At 40.2% G+C, this 27,128-nt stretch overlaps 3 protein-coding genes across 3 annotated transcripts; 2 read left to right on the top strand and 1 right to left on the bottom strand.

Moving 5' to 3' along the window:
• Positions 1-26,636, top strand: LOC136248352 (uncharacterized). The gene is made up of 7 exons (XM_066040140.1): positions 1-140; positions 7,661-7,724; positions 9,350-9,409; positions 9,792-9,826; positions 26,181-26,235; positions 26,289-26,346; positions 26,405-26,636. The coding sequence occupies exons 3-7, from the start codon at positions 9,382-9,384 to the stop codon at positions 26,634-26,636; spliced, it is 408 nt and encodes a 135-aa protein (XP_065896212.1). The 5' UTR covers positions 1-140; positions 7,661-7,724; positions 9,350-9,381.
• Positions 812-3,031, top strand: LOC136249538 (uncharacterized). Its single transcript, XM_066041581.1, has 2 exons — positions 812-2,202; positions 2,253-3,031. Exons 1-2 carry the CDS (start codon positions 1,867-1,869, stop codon positions 2,838-2,840), a joined length of 924 nt encoding a protein of 307 aa, XP_065897653.1. The 5' UTR covers positions 812-1,866; the 3' UTR covers positions 2,841-3,031.
• LOC136248351 (uncharacterized) lies at positions 2,187-5,860 on the bottom strand. Its single transcript, XM_066040138.1, has 10 exons — positions 5,855-5,860; positions 5,715-5,801; positions 5,395-5,662; positions 4,913-5,347; positions 4,722-4,865; positions 4,165-4,332; positions 3,935-4,116; positions 3,519-3,886; positions 3,264-3,465; positions 2,187-3,202 (listed from the first exon to the last, which is right to left on the bottom strand). Exons 1-8 carry the CDS (start codon positions 5,858-5,860, stop codon positions 3,638-3,640), a joined length of 1,539 nt encoding a protein of 512 aa, XP_065896210.1. The 3' UTR covers positions 2,187-3,202; positions 3,264-3,465; positions 3,519-3,637.
• Positions 26,637-27,128: the final 492 nt, after the last annotated feature.

Raw genomic sequence — 27,128 nt, forward strand, 5'->3', positions numbered from 1 at the left:
GCGCGTTAGGTATGAAGGCACGATGACTGATTTTAAGTGCCACTAGTGGGCACTAGTTCGAATTAAAGATTTATTATTTCTGAAATTGATGCGCTTAAACTTAAGGACGTGCCTTGGCTGTATCTTTCGTAACGAGACTGGTAAGCTGTTTGCCACTTACGAAGTGTATATTTAGCTGCCTTGTACTTAAGCTTGTGAGTCTCAATGGCATATAAATGGTTCCTAATGAAAAATTGACACTCATTAACTACCAACTGATTTTTTAACAACTGGGATGGTCCTCACTCAAAGCACGTCGTGACTATATATCTATTTGGACTCTGTATTCCATCTTCCATAAGAGAACAGCCATTGATGTTTCTAAATACTTTCATTTTAACACACTATACTAGATCTCATTCCTTAACTTTAAACCTTGTGTGTTCTACAATCAATGCATTTAGGCACTCGTTCTTTGTGGCTGTACAATTTCTATGGAACTTCTTACCTTCGTCACAGCCAACTGCAGGCAGTTTTAAGCACAAGCTTAAACATTTTCTGTTTTGTAAATAGATACATCATTTCTTATTTGTAATGTATGTATGTATGCTCTGTATGTGTATACGTATGTATGTTCTGTGTTGGGGACCACCTAGTACAGGCTAACTAGCCTTTTGTGGAACCCTTCGGAAAAATTGAATAAATAAATAAACACCCTTAAGTGTTTTCCTGTCGTTTCACGTAACGTTGGTATGCAGATATTAGGTAAGCCTATATACGTACACAGGGGGGGGGGGGCAACTGGGGCATTTTGCCCCGGGCCCCAGCCTGAAAGGGGCCCCAGGAGGCCCCATGAAGGGCCCCCTGAATACCTGTTTAAAAGATCGATATACTCTAATAGAGCAGTCAGATCTAAATACTCTAATAGAGCAGTCACAGTATTCTTCAGAGGAGCAGTGTAGCAAGCTTATAGATAAGGAGATATGGTTGGTGATGGGTAGTTATTGTCATTGCCAGCAGGTTGTGACCTTTTTTTTTTTTTTTTTGGTCTTCACCTTACAACTTAGGTCAAGGGCCCCACTTTAACTCTTTTCCCTGGGCCCCTTAATTTCTCTGGGCGGCCCTGTACGTATAGTTACTTGTATGATTCTGTGATGTTTGCGACTTTGACAAATAATCGTTGTAATTACCAACAATGCTGGTGTATCTGTTTTCTGGCTGTAACATGCTACAAATTTTGTATGCTAGAGTGACTGCACCTTTACTCTATGCGTAGGGGTGGGTGCCGCCAGACTAGGGAACAGTGGGGAGTTAACTTTCTCAAAAATCTAATTCCCTACTCGTGAGGACATGATGAGTGGTGAAGTCCCTACACTGTGTACTTTGGGAATGGGTACACAACCTGTAAACACTTCAAATTTCCAATGGTCAAATGCCTCATTCATGGGACATTGCAGAGCTTATGATAAGAATTCTCTGTTGTCCTGCCACAATGTCCTGACAAACCAAAATCGGCTGGACAATTGCCAAAATTGACTGGACATGAGATGAATGCCCAACATGTCTACTGTAGCATAGCAAATAAACATTATAGTGGTAAGACATCACATGCCTTACTGCAGCTGTTATGTGGTTAAAGTACACCAGTGGGTTGGCAATGGTACATTTATGGTCACTCCCTTGGGTTGTAAGAATGTATACTATCTCTTGGCAACCGAGTGAATGTTATTGTTGATAGCATGCCAGCTCAGCCCTTAGGCTCCTTCTTTATGCTTTGATGGGACACTGTGTCCGGACAAATTGCATTATGGTCAGACAGAGGAGGAAGGCAACGGTTTAAGCGCCCTTAAAAATAATCCATTATAATTACATATTTTGCATTCCATCATGGCGGAAACTGATGCTGACGTCCACTCAGAAGGCGATGAACAACGATGCTATGGTGAAGAGTCTGCTGGTAACCTTTGTGAAACTGAAGAAGTGCACTATGAAATTTTAACGATGTTGGCCAGAGGCAATGTCATTAATTATATCGTCCCAAGCTTCCCGATTTTTAACACAGATATCGTCGAAGTGAAGTTGCAATGGGAGGAAATATGCGAGGATGGTAGCAGCAAGCTCCACGTTTTTGATGGGTTCACTAGATATTGTGAGAATTTGGACCACCCTCTTCCAGCTGCAATGTGCATAGAGCAGCGCTACGTCTGTGCATTTATGATTGAAGTGAGTGCAAAAATAAAGTTACACAAAATTTAATTGTTGTATACACACAGGCAACTGAGTTCAGTAGATCTGTTGATATCACCCCATATAAGTTTTATAATGGCCACGAAGTCTTTGTGTTGTGGAAGTGGACTTGGTTGGATGACACTGTCACGTCAGATTCAGATCCATCACTTTCGCCATGCTTGAGCCCCACTGCTGATATTTCATCAAATACAGAGGAAGACAATAGTGTTCCAGAGATAACTCACAGTGTTGTTTTTAAGTGCATTGGTGTGCACAAAGATATGGAATATCAAGACACACTAGCTCTAGCCAGCAGAAATAAAAATGACGGAAAAACAGTCTCAGTGAAGTTAAAACCAGAGCCAGATAACCCACATGACACCAATGCCGTAGCATTTATGTGCCAAGCAGATGAAGGTGCAGAATGGAAAAGGATCGGCTATGTGGTTCGAGAAGCAGCATCTGAAGTGCTAGGTGTAATAAATGCCAAAAAAATTATCAACGTGAGATTCAGATGGATTAAGTTTTTACCATACTTCAAGAACAGAGGTTGGTATGCTGGAATAATAATCACAAGGAATGGTGAATGGTCCCGGCAAGTTCTTCGAAGTCGTGCAACTGATTATGATTGACTATAATTTATTATTATTGTTTTAATTGATTTTGATCACATTTATTTGTTGCAAGCATAAGAATGTTCATATAAAACTGCATTAGATGTCCCAGGTGGTGGTGGAAGACTTAATGGTGCACTATGAAACTTCGTGCGAATGGAAGTATTGCCACGCAGTGACATTGTGACTCTACTGGAATTATCTCCAAGCATCTCGAACCGAGGAAGACGTTTTGTTTTCTTGTTAGCAAGTTTATGACTAAAATCTGGCATCAGTCCCTCATAGTATCTGCATTTTGAAGAAGTATGGTAATAGAATGGCAAGTCAGGATCCATTCTTTTGACAAACTCCTCTGTCACTTTTCTCCAACCATAATAAACCTACATTACCAAAAAGATGAGCTATCATATATCTAGATAGAACATTTTCATTTAAGCATACCTCTTTGAGAGTGAAATCCTTTCCCACAGTGTCACGTAGCATGCTAAAAAAGCATTCTACATCATCGGTAGAGCTAGCTCGAGGGTTTTCAGCAGGAATTCTATTTCTGGTATTAAACTGTCTTCTCCACTCCCTTGATTCTATGTTAGTTGCTAGAGCTATCAACGTCTCCCTGGTGAAGCCTCTTATGGTGGTGATGTTTCTGGGTACAATATTTATTTGGATACGTAAAACAAATACAGGACTTAAACAAACTGGTTTACTTCCAAACGGCTGAAATCACACTGACCATCTTTATGCCATGGCATGAGATCATCCAATATATAATCCAAAAACTCTTGGTTGAATGTACTGCGTTGGTCATCAGTCAGTCCTCATTCATCGCAAGCACGTCTCCAGTTACGAACAACTCTGAGATACATAGCCTCATTACTGTACCCTTTCTTTTCCATCCACTCTATTAGAGGAAGACCAAATAACCTCTCTACATCTTCCACACTCTGTTTTCGAACACCAGAGAGTGCACAATAAGTGAGCCCAGCTGTTGTGTCATAAAGTGCTTCTTCAAAGCGCTCCAATTGAAGGTTACATGGTCCACCCTGTCTGAGACTGGTGCCGATTCGCTAAAAGAGATATCATGATTATACATCCATATTTTCAAATGCATGTACTTTAAAGATGTGTCCTTCATCCTCTCGCTCACAGAATTCCTCCCCTGTGATAGGATGAACCTCTGGCACGTACAGGTGATCCTTAAAAAGGACCCCTTTAGAATGAAGGAGATTGACAGAGTGTGTATATTCCAATTGGGCCAATATGGAACGCAGCTTTTCAGCTTTAGTTTCATCTTTTCCTACACAACTAAGTATCATATAGTGGCTATTTATCTATAGTAACGTACCTTCTATCCAATTGTGTATCTTGTAACCTGGTGGCACTGTACGCAGTCTTAATCTTTCAATTACATCATCCTCTTCAGCCCCATTTGAATACCACTTCTGAATTTCAGCTATGAGCACTGGAGATACTGCTTCATAAGGTAGCATTGCAGTAAGAGTCCCATTCTTCCCTTAATAAGAAACAAAAGGACATTGTGGGTATGTGGATAAGCAATAAAAACTTTTTGAATATTGCTGTAATACGAGTGACATACACACTTTCAAAGTATTTAATTTAGTGGATTAACAAATTTTACAATTTTGTTTTTGAAGATCGCTCATTTTTCACTCGGGTTACCTGTTGTAAACCAGAGGCAACCATGATAGTGAATAAATTTTCAAGGCTGAAAAAGCAGTCCAGCAAACCATGAAAACAGTATAGTATTTAAAGTTCTATTTGCAATCTCCAGTTACATAAATTTTTTTGTCTTTTGGTACAGGCTATACAAAAATTATTTTAAACCTCCTTTCCTTCCCTGTGTGCACAATAAACACTTGCATACATACACTGCATACATACACTGGGGTGTAATCATTGCAAGCATTCTCTTCAGACCCATCCGACTGAACTTAGACCTTGCTTCAGCACGGATTTGAAAGATAGAAAGGGGTCTTGAATACCCCTTTGCACGTAAGGAGTTCCATTCACCGTCTGTTGTGAATCCTATGTAGTAATAAATAACAAACTTATTATAATTTCATAATGTCTACCTGCAACGTGCATCTTTCGCTTGACCATTTCACAAATTATTCTGTTTGCAAGCTCACGCACCATTCCATCACCTATTCCCTTGTATGGCAGACACTGAATGGGCAGTGCATATGGTTTTTTCCGCCTATCTTCAGTGCTGATCATAAAAACCAGTATGTGAGTAGCAGCAGTGCGTCGATGTCGCGTAACACCTTTAATGAAGTTAACCAGCTTCTGTTTGGACACAGCTAACTGTCTCGGGATGTTCTCCTCTGGAAGTGCATCTTGCTTGCAAATCTCAGTGATCAAGACATTGATGGTGCGAAAAAGATTTCTTCCAATCTCATTGAGTTCATTTAACTCCTTGACCTTCCAAGCTAAAGACATCATCTCCTTTTCATTCTGCTTACATAACTGGAGTTTCTCTGTGTACTCGTTATTAGATTTTACTAGTTCTGCAAGTACCTAATGATAAGTATTTCATTATGCAGCACACACATACCTGTCTGAATAAATTCTAAATCTTCACTTACACTGCTCAACACTGCTCTCAAGCCGTCTGCTGCACTAGCAGATAGTTCGTTCACCTTCTGTAAACGCAACTTGTATGATTGATACTGCTTTTGTAGAGCCCCATCACCCAAGTCTACATCCCCACTCCATTGTAACTTAGTGGTTTCCTTCAGTCCTTTATTAATGTCGCAACCATCAGCTTTCAACCACCACCATGCTCCTGGATTGGACTTGGCTGCTTCATCGAGCACATTTAGCTATGCATACACGATACAATAATAACAAAATAAGATACTGGGCTATCTGTACCTGTATCTGAGCATCCAGAGTGATTTCACTAGATGCAAAATCATACTGCAGGGACCTTTCTGCTACTGCAGGAACATTAACTAAGGCCTACAATAAATGTGCATACATACAACCAAATAAGGAAATCTATGTATGTGTACCTTCATGGTTTTCTGAGTGCGAGAGGCACTGGTACTAGCTTCTTGTGTTGACATGACTGTGCACCACATAGGCCCACGGTGAAGCTTAATCCATTTCTGTCCAAAATGAGCATACATAGTTTGTAGCCACTGACGATAGTCTGTTGGACATGATACCTATATAATGGCTTATGAATTTACAGTATGTAAACATACATGTGATTTACCTGCTGCAAATTGTCAGCTGAAGAAAACTGTGCAATGTATTCAACAAGTCCTAAAGGCATTTGTTTGATGGGAAGACATGAGTCACTCTGATCAGGCCGCATTGTGCCAATACCTTTGGCAAGATTGTACAGTACATTTGTGCGACCACCATCTGATAACCTCAACATTGCACTGGCAGCATTGTTCAAAAAGTCATTAGGAACTATAAGAGATAACTGGTCACTCAAATAAGCTGAAAACAACTTGGAAAGTGCCAACAACCGAGATTCTGCTGGTAATTGATTTAGGGCATACTCCACTAAGCAAGATTCCACTGGGCTGGTTTGTGTTGCAGTTGTATTTAGACCATGACAAACTGTTGAGAGGCTTGGAGCATTTGCTGTTACATTTACAGCCTGTCCATTGTACCATGCTTCTGCATCCTTTGGTGTCTTAAATCTATACACGTATATAGAGGAAGTTATATTGAACAACATTAAAGGCGTACCTCTTAGCTAGATGACCTGTAACTCTCCACCGACAAGCCTCAGCTAAAAGTAAACCATGTATTTATATTATATACCTTTGATTAATGCCATACCACTTCTACGGACTACTGTTGACTCCACTCGTTGTTCCACAAATTCACTAGCACTTGTCCAAAAGGCACTCTGCTTATGTGATGGCCACTTATCCCCAGGTGTGTGGAAGAGAACGAACTCAGCCAAAGCTTTGACTTCTTCTTCACTCCATTTCTCCTTTGAATGGCTAGTAGTGATGTTTTCGTTAAGGTTAATCAATCTTCTTGGAGCCAGATTAAACATTGGTTGTGGATCCTCTTGCACTCCCTCCTCGTGATTAACCTCGTGGTTTACCAGCTCTCTTAAAGCTACTCTCTTCTCTTGTCTGTGGGGAGTATATAACGTTGGAGAACCCCTTGGACGTTTGCTAGTTGCAGTCTCGTGGCATAAATCGCTCTCGCGATCCCTCTCTGTTCTCGCGCAATCCTGTTCCGCCATTCAGCGTTGCTCACGTGAACCTATATCTTTTAAACAATTGATAAAACTAGCATAACGCATGGGGTGGATGGGGGTGATTTCATCAATCGTTTCAATATGTTATAATCTTATCGCCTGTAGTATTTTCGGATTTCGTTTACCCTTATTTCAGAAAACAGCGTATTCGTATGGGGCACGTGATAGCGCTGCCGACCTCCTCTGATGGTCAGACATCTATGCAATTTGACCGGATTTTGTCCGGTGTCCGGACGTTATCATAAGCTCTGCATTGTAACCCCTATTACTGCATGATCCTTTAAATCTACGTGGTGCATGAGTACTCTTAAACACAAGATTTTAAACTTCTCTCACTTATGTATAGGCACATGTACATTGGGATAATGTGTTTAGGTAATGTACAAGTATGTACTTTCAAAAGTATAAGTACTCATGCATTTGAACCGTATAGGCTCAAATGTGTGAGTGGTGGACAGGCATTCCAGTGCTAGTTCATTGGGTGACAGTAGCTGTGTTTCATGAACATTGTGTATGTCTCTGGAGTGAGTGCGTGCATGTGTATGTATGTAGTGTAGTGTGGTGCTTTAGTTAATTGTTTCTCTAGGACTTGCAAATTTGGTTAAAGCTGATAAAACCGATTTAAAGATATTTACTTCATCAATTTCAAGGTTAGAAGTTTGTGATTATTAATTTTAATTGCAATGTACTTAATGGTTGAAACCAATCACACTGCAGCTGATTAATTCATAGCCACAACACAATGTTGTATAAGTTATCCATGGAGTTATAGCTAGGTATTCTATTATTTAATGTGACGATGTCAGCTGAGGTTACTGATCAGCCATCCAAGCCCTAAATTTTTAGTTTTTATCCTTTGGAACATTTGCTAACATGGTATGCTACCGACAGTGGCCATCATTCCTGTGTATCTTCATTTGGAAGTGCTATTTGTATCTTACCTACGAATAGCAACTGTCCCCAGTGAAAGAGACAAGTGCTCTAGGCTACCCTCTGTGGTTTTAAATAACTAAACTAGCCCAACTAATCCTACCAACTTGTTCTACAACCAGAAATAGATCATATAAACACTTACTGATAGTCTGACCAATGAAATTTGAATCAGTTTGGGTACTTGAGATAAGCTCTTTGCCAAGACTACCAGGAACTTGACCAGGAAGAGCAATATAACACTTAAGCACTGCCTTGCTTGTGTGTAGGGAAATACAGCACTTGTGGGGTGTTTTTGTGTCTAATACAGCATTTGGCTGTGCCTCGTGCTGTATTATCCATTCGACACCCACTCATGCTGTATTTTCAGTACACACGTGTGGCCGTGCTTTAACTATAATATACAGACTAGATCAGGTAGGGTTCCATTAGATCAAGTAGACTTCCATGTATGCAGCTATTTATGTTTATTTTTCAATGATATCCAGTAAAGTGACAACATCAGCAATGAGGCCATCTATTGCTACTTGAGTCAACCTCCGGTGTGTCTTCACCAATGCTCCCATGAGTGAGTCTCACTGTAATTCTTGAAGATGAATATATATCCTTCTATGCCACAAGTGTTTCTGAAATGTGGCTCATGAGAGTAAACTGAGCCTATGTGTCGAATAACCAATAGATAGTTTCTGGTTATTAATGATTGGCAAATAGAACATGACTCCATCAATGGTAGTAGGAAGTATGTAAAATGCAAGTGTCACGTATCTTGTTTATGTTGGACCATGGACAAGTGTCCTGATTATCAAGGTGTCCTTATTAGTGAGGTGTCCTGATTTCAGTGGTCTAAATGTGTGTACACTAATACAAATGGGACCATGGCCAAGTGTCCTGGTGTTAGTGAGGTGTCCTGATTTCAGGGGTCTAAATGTGTGTACACTAATACAAATGGGACCATGGACAAATGTCTTGATTATCAAGGTGTCCTGATTTCAGAGGTCTAAATGTGTGTACACTAATACTAATGGGTCCATGGACAAGTGTCCTGATTATCAAGATGTCCATATTAGAGAGGCGTGCTGATAAATGAATACCAAGTGTTAATAATGGTACTATTATTAACTCTTCCTAATACACTATGTTGTGATGTACAGTGTCCTCACAGAGAGGAAAATGTATGTACGATATCCTTTTTAAGATGCTAACTGTAAATGTACAGTGTCCTTTATAAGGTGTATTGTCCTATAGAGCAGAATGTACGATGTCTTTTATATAGAGTGGTTGAATGTACAGTGCACGTCCTTTATATATTTGTATAGTAGTGAAATGGTAATCTCACCTCTTGCAGATCCATTGCTAGCACATGGCAAGAGTCAACACATGCCTAGAATGGTTGCGGAGCGGCAAAGTAAGTACTGTATGCGTACTGTCATGATACACACCCACCCTTATAAAAATTTATTCCTGGTACAGGCATGTATTTGGTATGTTAGCGGACCTGTGTCCCTTGTATGTGTCCCTTGTATGTCCCTTGACCTGTGTCCCTTGACCTGTGTCCCTTGACCTGTGTCCCTTGACCTGTGTCCCTTGACCTGTGTCCCTTGACCTGTGTCCCTTGACCTGTGTCCCTTGTAGTAATTTGATAAAAATAAAGTTTGCATATGTATTTTAAATGTGTTCATTTCTCCTCAGAAGAACTGCCGCCATGTACTGCATGAGTTTAGCATCTGCTAATGCATTGGAAGCGACGTTTGTGGTTAGTGTTTATTGGTTTCACTTGTGTTTCATAGGAAGGCCAGGCTCGTTGGTTCAGCATGGAACAATTGTAAGAAGATGTTTTGCTAGTGTGTGTGTGTGTGTGTGTGTGTGTGTGTGTGTGTGTGTGTGTGTGTGTGTGTGTGTGTGTGTGTGTGTGTGTGTAGAGTAAACCAAGTGCGTATAGTAGTGGTACGTACTTGTGAGGTAGTGTACAAGGTGAACCAGTGTATACTTGTAGAGTGTGTTGTGTGTGTGAATCATTTGTGCATATGATGCACACATAGGCATTGTGTTATTTGTTTTGTCATACCTACCATGGCACCAGCTGAGGAGTCCTGCCATGTAAAATATAAGGGACAAAAAGCCTCATACTTTTGTGTAAGGCTTCCTGGTTGTATGTACTGTATGTATAGTCATACAGTTGTAAAAATTGTATTTGGCATACCATGTGGCAACCATGTTCCTGCATTAATTAACCAAGTATTGTATGGATGTGCTCCAATTACGATTGTGAAAATTCAATAATTAAATAAGATCATCAAGTCAATGTTGACACGTTGTGCACAATTTACAATGTAGGTGTAAGCATAGATACTTTATTACTACCACTCGGAAGCTCTGTTCCTGCACTTTTATGGCTTCTCCATAGGAACTGTATGGAGAAAACTTTGATAAACATTCAAATGAAACAATTTTAAAATATTTTTAGCAGGCTAAGTATTGCTACCAAATGTCACATGCTTGTGTATGTGTGTGTGTGTGTTACATGCAATTCAATGTATAGTGTACTTATACTCAATGTATAGTGAAGTGAGAAGGACTAAAAACTGAGAATATCCCGACTGCTGACTTGTCATTAATACTTGCGGATTCTGGTGTATCATAGTGCCATTGTTGAAAAGCTTCAATTTTTGATAAAATTGTGTAGAGGATGAAGTAAATGTATCCTCCAAAAATTGTAGTTGTTGATTAATCCGTTATGTAATTAAGTAGCATTGTATAATTGATCAAAGCTTCCAGAAATCCAGTGTATTTTACGGACATCAGGCAACTCTAATACTACATATAGTGTGTACTATTAGAGTTAATACGAATGATGAATTCTTACGAATGGTGGGATCAGGGATCACTACCCTGCCCCATGGCAGATGGAAACTACATGGGATTTTTAGAATGATAAGGCCATACATATTTGATGTGTTGTTTAGACTCAAAATATAGCTATTCAATATCTTAGTGATGATATATCTATATACCTTATTTACTTGATTAGACACTACATTTGCACCCACAACTGATTGTAATAAGTTGTTTTCACATACTAAATAGTGGTCAACCACTGCACCATTTTTTGGGACTAAGGTAATAGTAGCCTGTGGTAACTGACGCTAGAGATTCTATTTATAGTGATTATGTAATGTATAGGAATCGCATGATGTAACCTGTAAAACTGGTTTTTGTACTTGTGTAACCAGTTCTCAGCATGCATGCACAATGGCTGTTGTACACTGTCTGTTGATGCTGTTTGGTGATTCTAATCATTATCAATTATAACATTTTGGCGACGAGGACCGGATTACAGCATGGCGGGACAACTGATAGGGCAACCAGGAATGTTCAACCCAGAGAGCGAAACTTGGGTGCAGTACTCGGAGCGAGCGAATTTTTTTTCTTTCAAGCCAACGAGGTGGCAGAAGGAAGAAGAAAGGCGATGCTACTTTCGCTGATGGGACCAACGGCTTACAAGCTTCTGCGAAGCTTAATTGCTCCCTCGTAGCCCGACGATAAGTCCTATGCGGACCTGGTGGCTGCAATGGAGAAGCACCACGACCCCGTTCCTTCAGAAATTGTACAGAGATACAAGTTCAACAGCCGAGTTAAGAAGCCTGAAGAATCTGTTTCCATGTACTTGTCCCAGCTAAGGTCACTGGCAGAGCATTGTAACTATGGCACGAAGCTAGATGAGATGCTGAGAGACAGATTGGTGTGCGGAATTGAAGTGCCAGCTATTCAGAAGCGTCTATTAGCTGAGCCAAAACTTACACTGAAGAGAGCTACGGAGAAAGCTATGGCAATGGAAACAGCTGAGAAGAACACCGAGACTCTTAAGGAAAGGACTACAGTAGATAATCCATAAAACAGCCTATACATGGAGTGTTCCAGTCTGGCAGGAAAGCTGTCCCTCCAAAGTCGACATTGTGCTACAGGTGTGGCCAGAAGTCCCACAAAGCAACCTCCTGTCCCTATAAGGAAGCAAAGTGCCACAAGTGTGGAAAAGTGGGACACCTCCAGAAGGTGTGTAGACAAGGTACTAAGCAACCTGCACGACCATCCTCAAGTGCTACAGGAAGTCAAGGCAAGAAGAAAGGTATGAATCTCATGCAAGAGGTGGTTCCTGAAGTGGAATCTGTTGCCACCACGTACAGTGGAGTTGGAGAATATGGAATGTTTCCTGTCCAGGCCACCACACAAGGCTCGTGCAAGCCGTTTGTAGTTGACATGGTACTGGATGGCAAGGCACACAAGATGGAAATAGACACAGGTGCATCTGTGTCTGTTGTGTCAAAGAAGACATATGAGCTACTGTTTAAGAAACGAGAGTTGAGGAAGAGCTCCATACGGTTGTCAACTTATGGGGGTGAGCCGTTGTCTGTTCTAGGAGAGATAGTTGTTGATGTATGCCATGGTAAAAAGAGTGCCAACCTCCCTTTGTTGGTGATAGACAAGTCGGGGCCTAGTTTGTTAGGTAGGAATTGGCTTAGTTGTTTTGAACTGGATTGGAAGGCTATATATACAATGAATGACTCTGCTTTAGGTAGGTTGTTAGATAGGTATCAAGCGGTGTTTGCACCTGGGTTGGGTACCCTGCGAGGGTTTAATGCTACTATACACATTGACCCTGATGCAACACCTCGTTTTTGTCAAGCTAGGTCAGTACCGTTTTCTATGAGGGCTTTAGTAGAAAGGGAATTAGATAGGCTTGTAGATGAGGGTATTGTAGAGCCAGTTACATTTTCGGAATGGGCAGCGCCCATTGTGCCAGTGTTAAAGGCAGATAAGGCTTCAGTTAGGATTTGTGGAGATTTTAAACTGACTGTGAATAGAGTAGCTAGGTTAGATAGGTACCCCATTCCCAAAATAAGTGATTTGTTTGCAAGGTTGGCAGGTGGTAAGTACTTTACTAAGTTGGACCTCAGTCAGGCTTATCAACAAGTGTGTTTAGATGAACCGTCCAAGGCTTTGGTAGTTATTAACACCCAGAAGGGGTTGTTTAGGTACAACCGCCTACCCTATGGAGTCAGTTCAGCACCAGCCATATTCCAGAGGACCATGGAAGCACTCTTGCAGGAGTGCCAAAAGTTGTAGTATATTTAGATGATATTCTGATATCGGGTTCCTCTGTGGAAGAGCACATGACATTGCTAGAACAGGTGTTGAACCGGCTCCAGAGGGCAGGGTTAAGGGTACAGCAGAAGAAGTGTGTGTTTTTTGAGACAGAAGTAGTATACCTTGGGCACAAGATTTATGCAGAGGGGTTACACCCACTGAGTGAGAAGGTGGAGGCTATTGTAGCAGCACCCGCTCCCAGGAATGTCGGAGAACTGAAGTCGTACCTGGGACTGCTATCGTATTATGGGAAGTTTCTTCCCAACCTCTCATCAACTCTGGCCCCATTGTATAATTGCTGAAGACTGCAGTTAAGTGGAAGTGGTTGGACAGAGAGAGTAAGGCATTTGACGATTCAAAGAAGCTACTGTCTACTGCACAGGTGTTGGTACATTTTGATCCAACCAAGGAAGTGATCCTTGCATGTGATGCGTCGCCATATGGAATTGGGGCCGTCTTGTCCCACAAGATGCCAGATGGGTCTGAGAGACCAGTAGGATTTGCCTCGTGCACCCTGTCCAGTGCAGAATGCAATTACTCGCAGCTAGAAAAAGAAGGATTAGCTTGCGTATTTGGTGTGAAGAAGTTCCATACCTACCTGTATGGTCGCACCTTTGTATTGGTAACAGATCACAAGCCATTGTTAGGATTGTTTAAGCAACAGCGGGCTGTCCCAGCACAGGCATCCGCACGCATTCAACGCTGGGCCTTGATGTTGACTATGTATGAATATACTTTGCAGTTTAGAAAGTCCTCAGCACATGGAAATGCTGATGCATTTAGTCTGCTTCCTTTGCCAGATGTGCCAGAGGCTGTACCAGATCCCCCAGAGATTGTGCTACTGATGGAGCATCTTGACTCTTCACCAGTGAAGGTTAGTGATGTTAGGAAAGAAACTAGTCATAATCCATTGTTATCTCGTGTGTTACAGTTTTGTATTGCAGGGTTGGCCAGACTCGTGTGACTCTGAGGAACTCAAGCCCTATTGGATGAGGAAGTTTGAGTTATCTACTCAGCAAGGATGTCTCTTATGGGGCAATAGAGTGATTGTGCCACCATCCTTGCAGCAGAAGGTTTTGCAGCAGTTACATGACAGCCATGTAGGAATATCACGTATGAAATCTTTGGGACGAATGTTTGTTTGGTGGCCAGGCTTAGACCAGGAGATAGAGGAATTGGTTAGTAAGTGTGACATTTGTCAGAGATCACGTGCCTCACCGCCGGCAGCCCCGTTACATCCATGGACCTGGCCAACAAGGCCTTGGTCTAGGTTGCATATTGATTATGCAGGTCCTTACTTGGGTCACCGATTTCTTGTAGTAGTTTACGCCCACTCTAAGTGGCTTGAGGTGATACCAATGGCTTCTACCACTACAACAGCAACTGTGGAGAAGTTGCGTGTGTTGTTCGCGCAGTTTGGCATTCCAGACATGCTGTTTGGTGATTCTAATCATTATCAATTATAACATTTTGGCCATTGCATCTAACCGGGTACAATGCAACATGCAATAATGCACTGAAACCGTAACTGTCCAAAGCTCTCTCTCTCAGTGAGCACACCATACCTAGTTGTTTATGGTGTAGGTTTCAATACAGTAGAACCTTTTATAAGGATTCCCCAATAGTGTTCGGCTAAGATAAATCCCCCGAATGGTGTCCCCGAGGTTCCACCATATCTGTAGCCTAACACCGAATAAACTGCACTCACCAAATATATGTACAGAGACCATATTTACAACCAATTATTTGCCAAAATAAAGGGAATTATAATGCATCAACATGTGTTTTTTAATCTTTTTCAACATCACTTCAATTTGGCAAAGAAGTATTTCATGTGTGCACAAATACTACTAGGTGACGAGATGCCATCAAACAGAACTCTTGCATTAATCTTGGTACCATCTTTACTTAAAGTAACTTCTAAATATATGATTACCATAGACTTGTGCACATACAAGCCATGTGCCTTAAGCAAGTTAACTTTCTTCTTTTGTGAATAGTTTCGCAGAGCTCTGCATACCAAAGAGGTGTGCAATGCTGCCATCAACCCTCCAAGTTTATCTGGCAGGTAAGAATTAGAGGCGTATGGGCCAGGCGTTATTTGATGGCCCATCTGAAGTCTTCCACTGACATGACTGTCTGCTGTGTCATAAGTCATCCTCCTCCTCGTATTCATATGTTGAGCTTGGCTCACCACTCTGTACTATGCCCTCCTCTTCCTTTGATTTGATAATTAAGTCTGGGGCACCTTGAAATAACAGGAATTTCTTACCAAGGACTTCAGATATGGACTTTGGAAGTCTGTTTTTCCAAGAAACTGATAAATTACGTCTTAATGCTGCTGTGTATTCTGTTTTAACACCCATCATTGTAAAGATAGTGTCTAGTCGTTTTGTCCAGTCATCCTCGGTCAATTCTGAAGTTGATTTCGCAGCAAAATTTTGAAGCTTAGGGAAATTGCACTCGTTGAGCATACCTTCAGCCTTCAGACCTCTAAAGTAATGTGTACATTGTACATTACTATAGAAATATGGGAAGTAGTGTACATGACAATTATGCTGGGCAACACATGGCATCTGCAACTCTAAGCTCTCATTTATAGTGCATAGTTTTTCCATCTTAGTTGTAGTTGTTCTTGTATAACTTGTATGGTGGTTGAATTCAAAAACATAGAAATAATCATAGTCACCACCACTAACAGGACATTGTACTTGGTAAAAGTCACTTTGACATGACACATCTATCTCCAAGTGGGTATTCACGTCTGTAATATCCTGTTTTATACTTTCAAAAGCTTCAGGGCAAGCATTTTGAAGAGTTTGTGAGGGCGTTATGTAGCTGCCCCATGCCAGGACTTTCTTTAAACGGTTGCTACACACATCTGCGTAAAACTCAACAATGGTAGAACCCAAATATACGAACAATACCTACGACAAACATGGCATAGCAACCACATGTATAATTATACTTTAGCGTACTTTAGTAGTTGTTTTTCTCCTTTTTGCTTCCATCACACTACGCGACAACCTGCATATGGTATTTTAAAGACGTTTGATTGTGGGTTTGATACATTTGACGATCTCGAGCAATTTAGACAAGTTTTGTTATAGCATTTATTCACTGTTACAGTGTACATAAACTGTTAGCACATAAACTGTTAGCAAAAGCCAAGTGTTAATTTATGTGTATAGGTGTGTGTACAGTTTTTGACAACTTGTGTGCAACTTTTTGTGAAACTGCTTTGCAATACTATTCGAAAACAAAAAAAAATGCCATTTATTGGAAGTGTAAATAGAGGAGTAACGAAACACCATGCAGTGCCCACTAACACTTCTGAGGGTTATTTGGGAAACTCTTCCAAGGGTGTAATGGAACACCTTCCTAGGGAGCCTGACAATAACAGCACTTAAAATACCCCAAAAGGTGTTCTAGAAAGAACCTTGTTTTAACTGTGTGTGTGTGACATAGCCCTGACCTCTATTTCTATGCAGGGCGTTATTACACACCACACCTGTAAGTCTATCTATCTAGTTACTATCCCACTGGGGGGACCTACGAGAAGATAAATGTAGGGAGTCAAATTGTGAAAAGGAGTCAATTTTCAAAAGATCGCTTAAGAAACAATAAACCAGCTAAGTTAGGAGGACTTTTGTGATAGTCATCCTGTGTAACACTACACTACACAGGAACACTACACACCATGGCAGTAACACACCCACACCATTATGATCATACTGAAGCCATATGAACATTCTATATGGTAATCAAAACAAGATACTGACTCAGCCACTTGCCTGAAGGGTGATGATAGACAAGTGGGAAGCCATTTCATATGATAAACAAACATGCCACAGATTACATTACTACATAAGTGATTACTCATGGCAATTTCATCATGTGACATTCTGTTTATCCAGCATCTTATTGTGAAGCTTCACATTTCAAAGCCTAATTAAACTTTTGCACATCAGTGCAAATAGTCTAGAACCACAAATTGGATACCTCCACCCTTTAAAGTGAAGGTTAGGTATTAAATAATGCCTCTACTCAGTCTACTGATGAAGGAGAACTGTTGATACTGAGGTGATGTGGTTGGTATCAATATAAGGTCAAGCTTTCATGTAAACTTTTTGCTGACTCTCTCCCATGTATACCCAGTGAATATATATTATGTATTACAGCTATTGATCAGAAAGCATCACACTTTCTATTTGTTTCACACATAATAATAGTTCAATAAAACCTTCTCCAATGGACTGTACACAAGAACTGGTATACAATATCAAATACATCTGCACCCTTAGCAAGCAGTAGTTCTATCCATAATTATTATTATGCAAGTAGTTCAATTGCTATGCTATTATGCAACTAGACTACAACCACACATTTGCCTGGCTGCCCACCTCAAAGGATACCTTCACCCTTTGAAGTAGGGTTTGTAAAATCCTTTGACCTTAAACCATCATGTGCATGGTCTCCTTTCATAAAATTGAAATGGCAAAGTAAAAACTTTCCCACATGGGGATAGGCGCATAATCTTAAAATGGGGATAGGTGTCTACACAGCAAGGTCCATGCAGCACAGTAATCTCCAGTCAGTGTAATCTCTTGCCGTTTTAATTAGACAACAATGCCTGAACCAAATGTTTCAAATGATAGATAGTGCTCGATCCATCTCATTGTGCTGAGTCATATATTAATGGTTGCTACTATAGCAACCATATTACTGTATACATGTACCAATGATATAACCACACATGTCTCTAGTATAGCTACACTATTGGTTATCATGTCATTATAGTGACCACACATGCCTCTAGCATAGCTTTCACCTACTTATCTATCATCACTTCAAGCAATGTGTGGTATGTGTGTTGACAATTATATTCAAAGTGTGATATGAATGCATGTGGTCTGTGGCATGTTTTTTAATCAAGTATTGTGGTATTGACAGGTAAGTGGAAAGCCATTTGATACAACAAACAATACAATTTGGTCAAGTAGCACGGCCCCTCAGGGAGGAGTTACACTTACAACAAGCTAAACAAGACATAGAAACCACATACATTACTAGAACAAATCAACAACCTCAAGCATTTGCTTAGAAAGAAGTCATGCTGGGATAGAAGCGTCCTATAAACCTGTTTGTCCACTTGGTCACGTGTTGTACAATTACAGTAGTGGTGGTTGAGTGTTGCTTTGGCACTTTTAGAACACCAGTACCGACAGCAAAGTTGCCAGATGTGCAGTACCAGAAGGATATCATTTATGACTGAGAACAGTTCAGTTACTAAGAAAGAGTTTGTGCCCACATGCAGGCCCAGTCACATTTTATGTTACATATCTGCCCCACTATACATGTTTCATGTATTATATTCAGACATAAAGATTAATGACATAAAGATTAATGATAATGTTACATGACGACTTTTGTGGTGCAAGTTTGCTACATAGCTTCCACCCGCTCAGTAACTTTGTACATCATAATTGCAATGAGGGTGCTTGAACACATTGTCTGTAATGTCACCATCCTGTACTTCATTTCCGTGGAGTGTGGGGCGGTCCACCACCACCCCCTCCCCTTTCACACCATTCCATATTGAAATACAACTAGAGGGATACATCTAGTTAATCACAAGAGAATGTATATAATATTACCTTTCAATCCCACATCAAAAGAGTCCGCGGAGGTTGCTGCTGCTGCGGAGGAGGGAGTTGGAGGTTGCTTCCAAAGCTACATTATTAAAAATAAGAACAGTTTCTTTGAAACGTGTGTGATGTTACTGTAAAATGCTACGAAGTGTGTGGGTAATTGTTAATCTTACTTCCATTGTAGATTTTGAGGCATGTACTACAAAAATATCTTACTGGGCAATATCCAACCATGATGAATTTCCAGGGCTCGAAATAACATTAGACAATCTAATCAGAATACCAGTAGGGCAGCCTTACAAAGGCAGTAGTATTTAATTAAGTAAGTTGGTTGTTTGTGGTTTGTGGCCACATGCTTTACCTCCAGCCAAAACATTGTGGTTTGAACACAGCCAAGGCTTCAAGACACACCACTGTGTCTTGCTATAGGTCTCACTGTGTAATGCTGTACATACCTATAGGTCTCACTATGTAATGCTGTACGTGCCATAAAGTGATTTGTGTGTGTGTGTGTGTGTGTGTGGCTTTCCATCTCATTTAAGGCACTTAATGACTAGTGCTCTGCGATATATCGGTAATACCGTTTATCGTGATAAAATATCATAACCGATTATCATACCGTGACAGCATTTGATAACCGATATATCGAAATACCGGTATATCAATGAATGCCAGTATAGGATTGCTTTAAACCCAGCCTTTGGTGTTTAATTATCCAATTTGTTGATGGTTTAGCAGACACACCCTGAACAAAAACTTAAGGTTGTCACATTACAACACATGCTTTCTTGTACTGAACTATATATTTTTAGGTTTTTGGGATGCATACTGCTTCATACTAGGCCAAAGAAATGATGCAATAGTTGCAATAACAAGCTAACTATATACCGATATACCGTGATATTTTCCTGTTACTAATACCGTGTATTCAACTTTCAATACCGCCGAGCTCTATTAATGACGGAGGAGTACCTTCCATCTCATGATTTTTCATCTCATGTATGTAGTCCATTTAAACTTGAATTGAATTGTTAAGTACACTATACACTGAATTGCATGTAACACACACACATACACACACACACATACACACACACACACAAGCATAGTCTCGTGCCCAGACCCTATTTTTTCTTTTGTGTGGGGGTGGAAAAAAAAAGGGTCTGGTGGATCTCCAATAGCATTTTTGTTCAGCCGGATCTACAAATTTGGGGATGGTTGATTGGTGGTGGTGGATAACAAAGGCCTGTTAATGAAGCGAGAATTGGAAAACGGCGTGCGTACCAGAGTTTCGAAGGCTTGCAAAGCAAACGCGCGCCGTTTTCCAATTCTCGCTTCGTTAACAGGCCTTTGGTATCCACCACCACCAATCAACAATCCCCAAAAGTTGTAGATCCGGCTGCACAAAAATGCTATTGGAGATCCACCAGACCCTTTTTTCTCCGCCCCCACACAAAAGAAAAAATAGGGTCTGGGCACGAGACTACACAAGCATGTGACATTTGGTAGCAATACTTAGCCTGCTAAAATTGTTTCATTTGAATGTTTATCAAAGTTTTCTCCATACAGTTCCTATGGAGAAGCCATAAAAGTGCAGGAACAGAGCTTCCGAGTGTAGTAGTAAAGTATCTATGCTTACACCTACATTGTAAATTGTGCACAACGTGTCAACATTGACTTGATGATCTTATTTAATTATTGAATTTTCACAATCGTAATTGGAGCACATCCATACAATACTTGGTTAATTAATGCAGGAACATGGTTGCCACATCATGGTACGCCAAATACAATTTTTACAACTGTATGACTATACATACAGTTACATACAACCAGGAAGCCTTACACAAAAGTATGAGGCTTTTCATCCCTTATATTTTACATGGCAGGACTCCTCAGCTGGTGCCATGGTAGGCATGACAAACAAATAACATGCATATGGGTATTATTAGTGCGCTCTACTATATGAGGTACTGTACACTACTGTACACACACAGAGCACAGTACAGATATGATGCAGGGGCGGATCTAGGGGGGTTTCTGAGGTTTCCAGAAACTGGTCAAGTATTTACAAAGGTAAAAAACGTTCAGATCAAGATACTCTAATAGAGCAACCAATCACTCTAATAGAATAGTCACATTTTGTATCTTTTAAAAACAGTACCAACACAGTAAAAAATAGTCTAAAATCTGATCTCAGAGTGTTCAAAACCTGAAATTTTTCCTGGGGGCATGCCCCCAGAATGGCATTGTGTGCTTCTAACTTCAAAGTGCTCCACCTCTTTTGCCTGCTCCTACTATACCAGCAGAAGCAAGCCTATAACAATAATTCAAATAATGTTTTATTAGTGTTTTAAAGATGTTTTGGCTAAAATTGCTACGAAATTCAATTTCAGAGTGCATGATTTCCAAAATTTTCTGGGGAAGCATCCCTTAGTGTTTATGTAACAGGAGGTTTGGAAACCAGTCACCAAAAATCCTGGGGCCGCCCTTGTGATGTGTATATGTATGTTACTGTACCTGTCTCTTGTCTAGAGGTACCTATTCTCCAGTACTGTCACTCACTATTAATAAGTCAAAAAATAACTATTTAAACAATACAAACACACACTACTGCACTTTCTGTCTCCTTCTCTCACATGAAATAAAGTCAATATATTTTTTTACCTCTGACAGAAAACCTCTATATATATAAAATATTGAGATTTTCTCAGCATGTATGTACTATACAGTAAAGTGGGGTGTACCTTAAGGGTTAGCACCTCACAGCATAACACACAACACTAGAGCACAACACACAATGTGGACTAGAGCTGAAACAAATGTTCAATTTGCTCGGATATTTGCTTGTTTAAGTTAGTATTCAAATAGCTCAGTAAGTATTCGAATACTAAGAAATTAAACTCAAGAAATATGTAACGTAGAGTCGGGTTGTTAAGCACACATGTCTATTATGCGCATATTATTTGTCAAGCGCATGTACTTTCTTGTAATTAACCCTAGTTGATAAGTGCACGTGGTCCAATGAGAGTCTCAACAAAAATGAAGCTGTACACAGGAAGAAAGGATAAACGGTGCTACAAAAAATGGATCAGTAATGTAAAAGATGAAACGCTAAAACCAGGGTTATTACTAGCTACATTGCTCTTATTCAGCACAAATCCGAAGCTATTTCTCCACACCAACGGAGCCCAAATATCACCTGGGGACCATGAACTAGTAGTTTTAAGGGGCATCAACATTATCCATAAGACATGTGGAGGGTAGTTTGATAGTCAAAGTGTCTGTGGATACTTTGACAGAGTACTTACTGGTCCTAGCTACCAGTACTTTATACATCCTTGGATGGTCGGAGTATCCATGGATCTTTGACAGAGGGTACCCCTTGGTCCTACCAACCAATACTTTGTACATCCTTGGATGATCGGAGTATCCATGGATTCCACGGATACTTTGACAGAGGGTACCCCTTGGTCCTACCAACTAATACTTTGGACATTCTTGGATGGCCAGAGTATCTATGGATTCCACAGACAGAGGGTACCCTCTGGTCCTACCAACCAATACTTTGTACATCCTTGAATGGTCAGAGTATCTATGGATTCCACGGACAGAGGGTATACCCTCTGGTCCTACCAACCAATACTTCATACATCCTTGGATGATCGGAGTATCCATTAATTCCATGGATACTTTTGGCAGAGGCTACTCCCTGGTCCAATACTTTGTACATCCTTGGATTGGATGTTTGTCATTATTCTTTTGCAACTTTGGAAAGTACTGTAAAGTCTACGGCGCACTGGACATGTCTGGTCCCCAGTACACAACACACGGTACAATGCTGGTCCCTGGTACACAACACACAGTACAATACTGGTCCCTGGTACACAACTGCACACAGTCCCTGGTCAGTGTTGGGAGTAACGCGTTACTTACTTATGTAACGCGTTACGTAATATTATTACTTTAGTGGTAACAAAGTAATATAACGAAATACGCTATAAAAACAGGTAATATAACGCAAGCTACTTTGCTTACAAATGTAACGCGTTACCTAAGTAATATAGTTACTGTAACGAGTCTAATATTACGTAATATTATTACTACAAGTAACGAAGTTACTAATCTCGTTAGTTATCCTCTGAGTAACGCCTAGCCACAACGAAGTAACGAGGCCTATTGAATGAAGCTTATTCACCAGCTTCTTATTTATAACCAAAATTTGCATATTGTCCAACAACGCAATCATGTTACGAGATAAGGTGGTAGTTTCACACGTGACAGCTTAAGGCTGTGGGCACAAAGTAATATAATATTATTAGTTACTTTATTTTATGGGTAATATGTAACTGTAACTAAATAGTTCAGTTGCAAGTAATATGTAATATTTAACTAGTTACTTTTACAAAGTAACTTGCCCAACACTGTCCCTGGTACACAAAACACAGTCTCTGGTACACAACACACAGTCCCTGGTACACAACACACAGTCTCTGGTACACAACACACAGTACAATACTGGTCCTTGCTGGTACAGAACACACAGTACAATGCTGGTCCCTGGTACACAATACAGTACAATGGTACACAACACACAGTACAATGCTGGTCCCTGGTACACAACTCACATTACAATGCTGCCCTGGTACACAACACACAGCACAATGCTTGTCCCTGTACAATACTGGTCCCTGGTACACAACACACAGTACAACACTGGTCCCTGGTACACAGCACACAGTACAATGCTGGTCCCTGGTACACAACACACAGTACAATACTGCATGGTCCCTGGTACACAACACACAGTACAATACTGGTCCCTGGTATAACACTGGTCCATGGCCTGGGGGCAAGACTAACACCAAAGGACACACCACACATGCAGGTTGCTAGGTCAACACACAAGGTTCTCTACCGAGAAAGCGGACTAGCCATGCGAGCCTAACATTAGTCAAAGATAATATAGGGTTAGAACCCTCTATTTACGATCTATGAAAGCAACGCACAGTACCACATACACACTCCACAGATCACTGAGAAATGTTTACTGGTTGTTTCTTCTTGTGATGACGCAATCCCTATGGTCTAATTAGCGCATATCATATGCGCGTTAGGTATGACGGCAGGATGACTAATTTTAAGTGCCACTAGTGGGCACTAGTTCGAATTAAAGATTTATTATTTTTGAAATTGATGCGCTTAAGCTGAGGACGTGCTGTCTTGGCTGTATCTTTCGTAACGAGACTGGTAAGCTGTTTATACTTATGGCATATGAACATCTATAGATTCTAGATAGGGCCAACTGAGTGTTTGTGTCCCTGCAAACATGTTGGAATTATGAGCATGGCTGAATGCTAAAATCTCAGGACACCTGGCTAGGACTTCTGGTCCCACCTAACGTCGGTATGCAGATAGCAAGTAAGCCTGTATACGTATAGTTACTTGCATGATTCCGTGATGTTAGCCACTTTGTCTTATTCTTTTTGTGATAATCACTCAATATGTTGTAGCTGGTGTACCACACTGCTTTCGGTGTGGTGCAATTGGAATGGGAATTGACACGTTAAGGATGTGATCGAATATTAACTGTGTTTCTACCTTTAGGTATGGTAAAATGGGAATGCAAGAAATTCAATGGGACCAGACACCTGGGTTGATTATATTTGTATCTTTAGTTGTGGTCAATGGGAAACCCAGCTCAGTATAGCCAGCTGTTTATGGGGACCTGGTTACCTAGTGTCAACTGGGAAAGCAACCCTCCCAACTGTTACATCTGGGGAAGCAAATGCCCAACTGTCCTTGTCTCACTTAGTGGTATTGAGGCTGTTGTGGTACCTAGGATTCTGTAGCGTCTCTCTGGACAGTCTGTGATTCACTCCTCCTATGATTTACTAGTCTAGTCCTTACCCCGCACAAGATTCTAGTGCATGATTTTGTTTTAATTACGACCTTTGGAATACCTTTGGGATAGCCGTTTTTCATTCCCAGAGAGTGCATACAGTACACAACATGGATGCAAGTGTGTAGAGGTATATATGTACATGCAGTGCTTGGGTATGCGTACATATCTGAGTGAGTGTTGTGGAGCTCAGTACTAACTTATTATGTGCTGTGATGTGTACAACATTAAAGGGGGCCCACTTGATGGTTCACCTATGGGCTAGAGCCCCGGTAATGGTGTCCTTACATCCCTTGTGACATGTCAAGTAAGTCACAAAGATGTGGATACTATTAGAGATAGATACTATACTACAATACTTCAGCATGTTTGTGAACTTAACACAGTCTGTTTGCTGCAGGCCAGTTCTAGTGCTTCTTTCCTCTTCCATTGTGTTTATCTTCTGCTATATCTGCTTTTGCATGCTGTCTACTGCAATAAAAGAATTATGCATTGGTGGTAGTAATGCTTACTGTTTCTTATATGGCTGGTGGCTTCTTGCATGGTATGGTCACCTGATTGTTTTTGATACTTTATTTCTTTATACTTTATTCACATGCATGTATTGATTGCGTATATACTTATTTTACCATCACCACAGTAGTATAACTTATTCAAATTTAGTATACCCTCCACAACAAACTAAGGTGATCATCTAAGTCCTTGAAATTAGGTTAGGTAATCCTAAGGCTGCAGCACATGTTGCTGCAGACCTTCAGTGCTGGTCACTGTAAAGCATTAATACAATACAATACAATACAATCAGTGGTTTACATATAGTACTAGGTGTATAACTACAAAGCTATTTTTATACGATGTGATACTTCACTTCTCTACGTATGTGACAATATGTCATCACCATGAAATTCTGCTTTCCAAAGTTGAAAATTAAATGGCAAAAGATTTAGATGCCCAATACCCAAGCTTATGCAGTCAAACAATGTTTATAATACATATCGATAATAATATAATATCGATATAATACAACAATGATATTAGTATTTGTTTATGTCATATCACGACGTGGTAATAAATCTGTAGCAGTTTGTGAGAGTAATGATAGAGATATTTTGGTGCTGCTGCCAACCACTGTGCATGTTCCTGTTCACTAGCCATCTTTAAATCTTATCCTCCAGACCCTTTCTCCAATTCTGATGGAACATTCTAATGAAACTAAGAAATTTGCTTTTAACAGAGATTAATGAAGTTATGATGGGGGAGTATTTAATGACTGAAGACTGCATTTGTATATATGTGTGTACAGTGTGTTAGTGCATGTGTGAAGGTGTACACGTGTCTGTTTTCTGTGCATATGTGTAGTAAGTGTGTGCGTGCATGCATGTGTGTGCATGTATGAGTGAGTGCATATGGTGATATGTGTGCGGTTAAGGTGTATTGATACCACTAATTTTGATGAGATCATAATATTGATTAAATCCTAGACAAGAAACATTTTCCGATTAAATCCTAGACGCGAAACATTTTCCTCTAGAATTGGTAAGGGTGTAATCGATGCAATTTTGTCTAAATTTAAGTGGTCTACTCTTTAGGTGTGGAAACACAAGTGCTACTAATATTTAGCAAGACCACAAAGTGCACTATGAATAGGTAAGAATGTGACTTAATAAATATTGACTATTATTGTTACTGGTATGTACATCCTTAGAGTGACATATGAAATGGAGATACAAGGAGCGCTTCACAGGGGAATGAGAAACTTGTATAAACATTTGAATTATTTGTTTCCATATTGTACAACTCATTTCATTAACATTATTTTGTTTAGATTAAACGAAAGGGCTAATGTGGCTCTTTGGTTATACGCCCTTTGGATTACTTACCTCCTTAATGGGTGTCCCAACAAATGCAAGTCAGGGAAAATAGCAAGTTGGTTGTGATTGAATGATAGGCATCTGCAAATGGTACATTATATTTTAAAAACGTAGCTACTGATTAGAATGGCAGGTCTGGACTTGATTCTGCCCAACAAACCTTCATAAAGGCTACAGTTATCAGCTAGTTTGTCTAGCTGATAATTGCAGTAAAACCTTTGCAACTACATTACTTTCTGCAGATTGATACTCTCTAATAGAACAGTCATTATCTGTAAATGCTCTAATAGAGCATTCACCAATTTATTATAAATACTGTGTGCTCGAAAACTGAAGAGCAGAATAGGTGGATATATAGCCAACAGTCATGGCTGCTATATTATAGGACATAATGTCTATGTCACATCTTGACTTGTTTTTTGTTTTTTTAAATCACTACAGTATTGTAAACATTACAAACAACTATTAGTGTCTGAATGTATTGGAATATTTTTAATCTTAAATTACTGCATGCTTGCTGTGACACAAGTAATTTTATATATTATATCACTTTGCAGT

The sequence above is a fragment of the Dysidea avara genome, chromosome 3 (assembly GCF_963678975.1).
Source record: "Dysidea avara chromosome 3, odDysAvar1.4, whole genome shotgun sequence".
NCBI lineage: Eukaryota > Metazoa > Porifera > Demospongiae > Dictyoceratida > Dysideidae > Dysidea > Dysidea avara.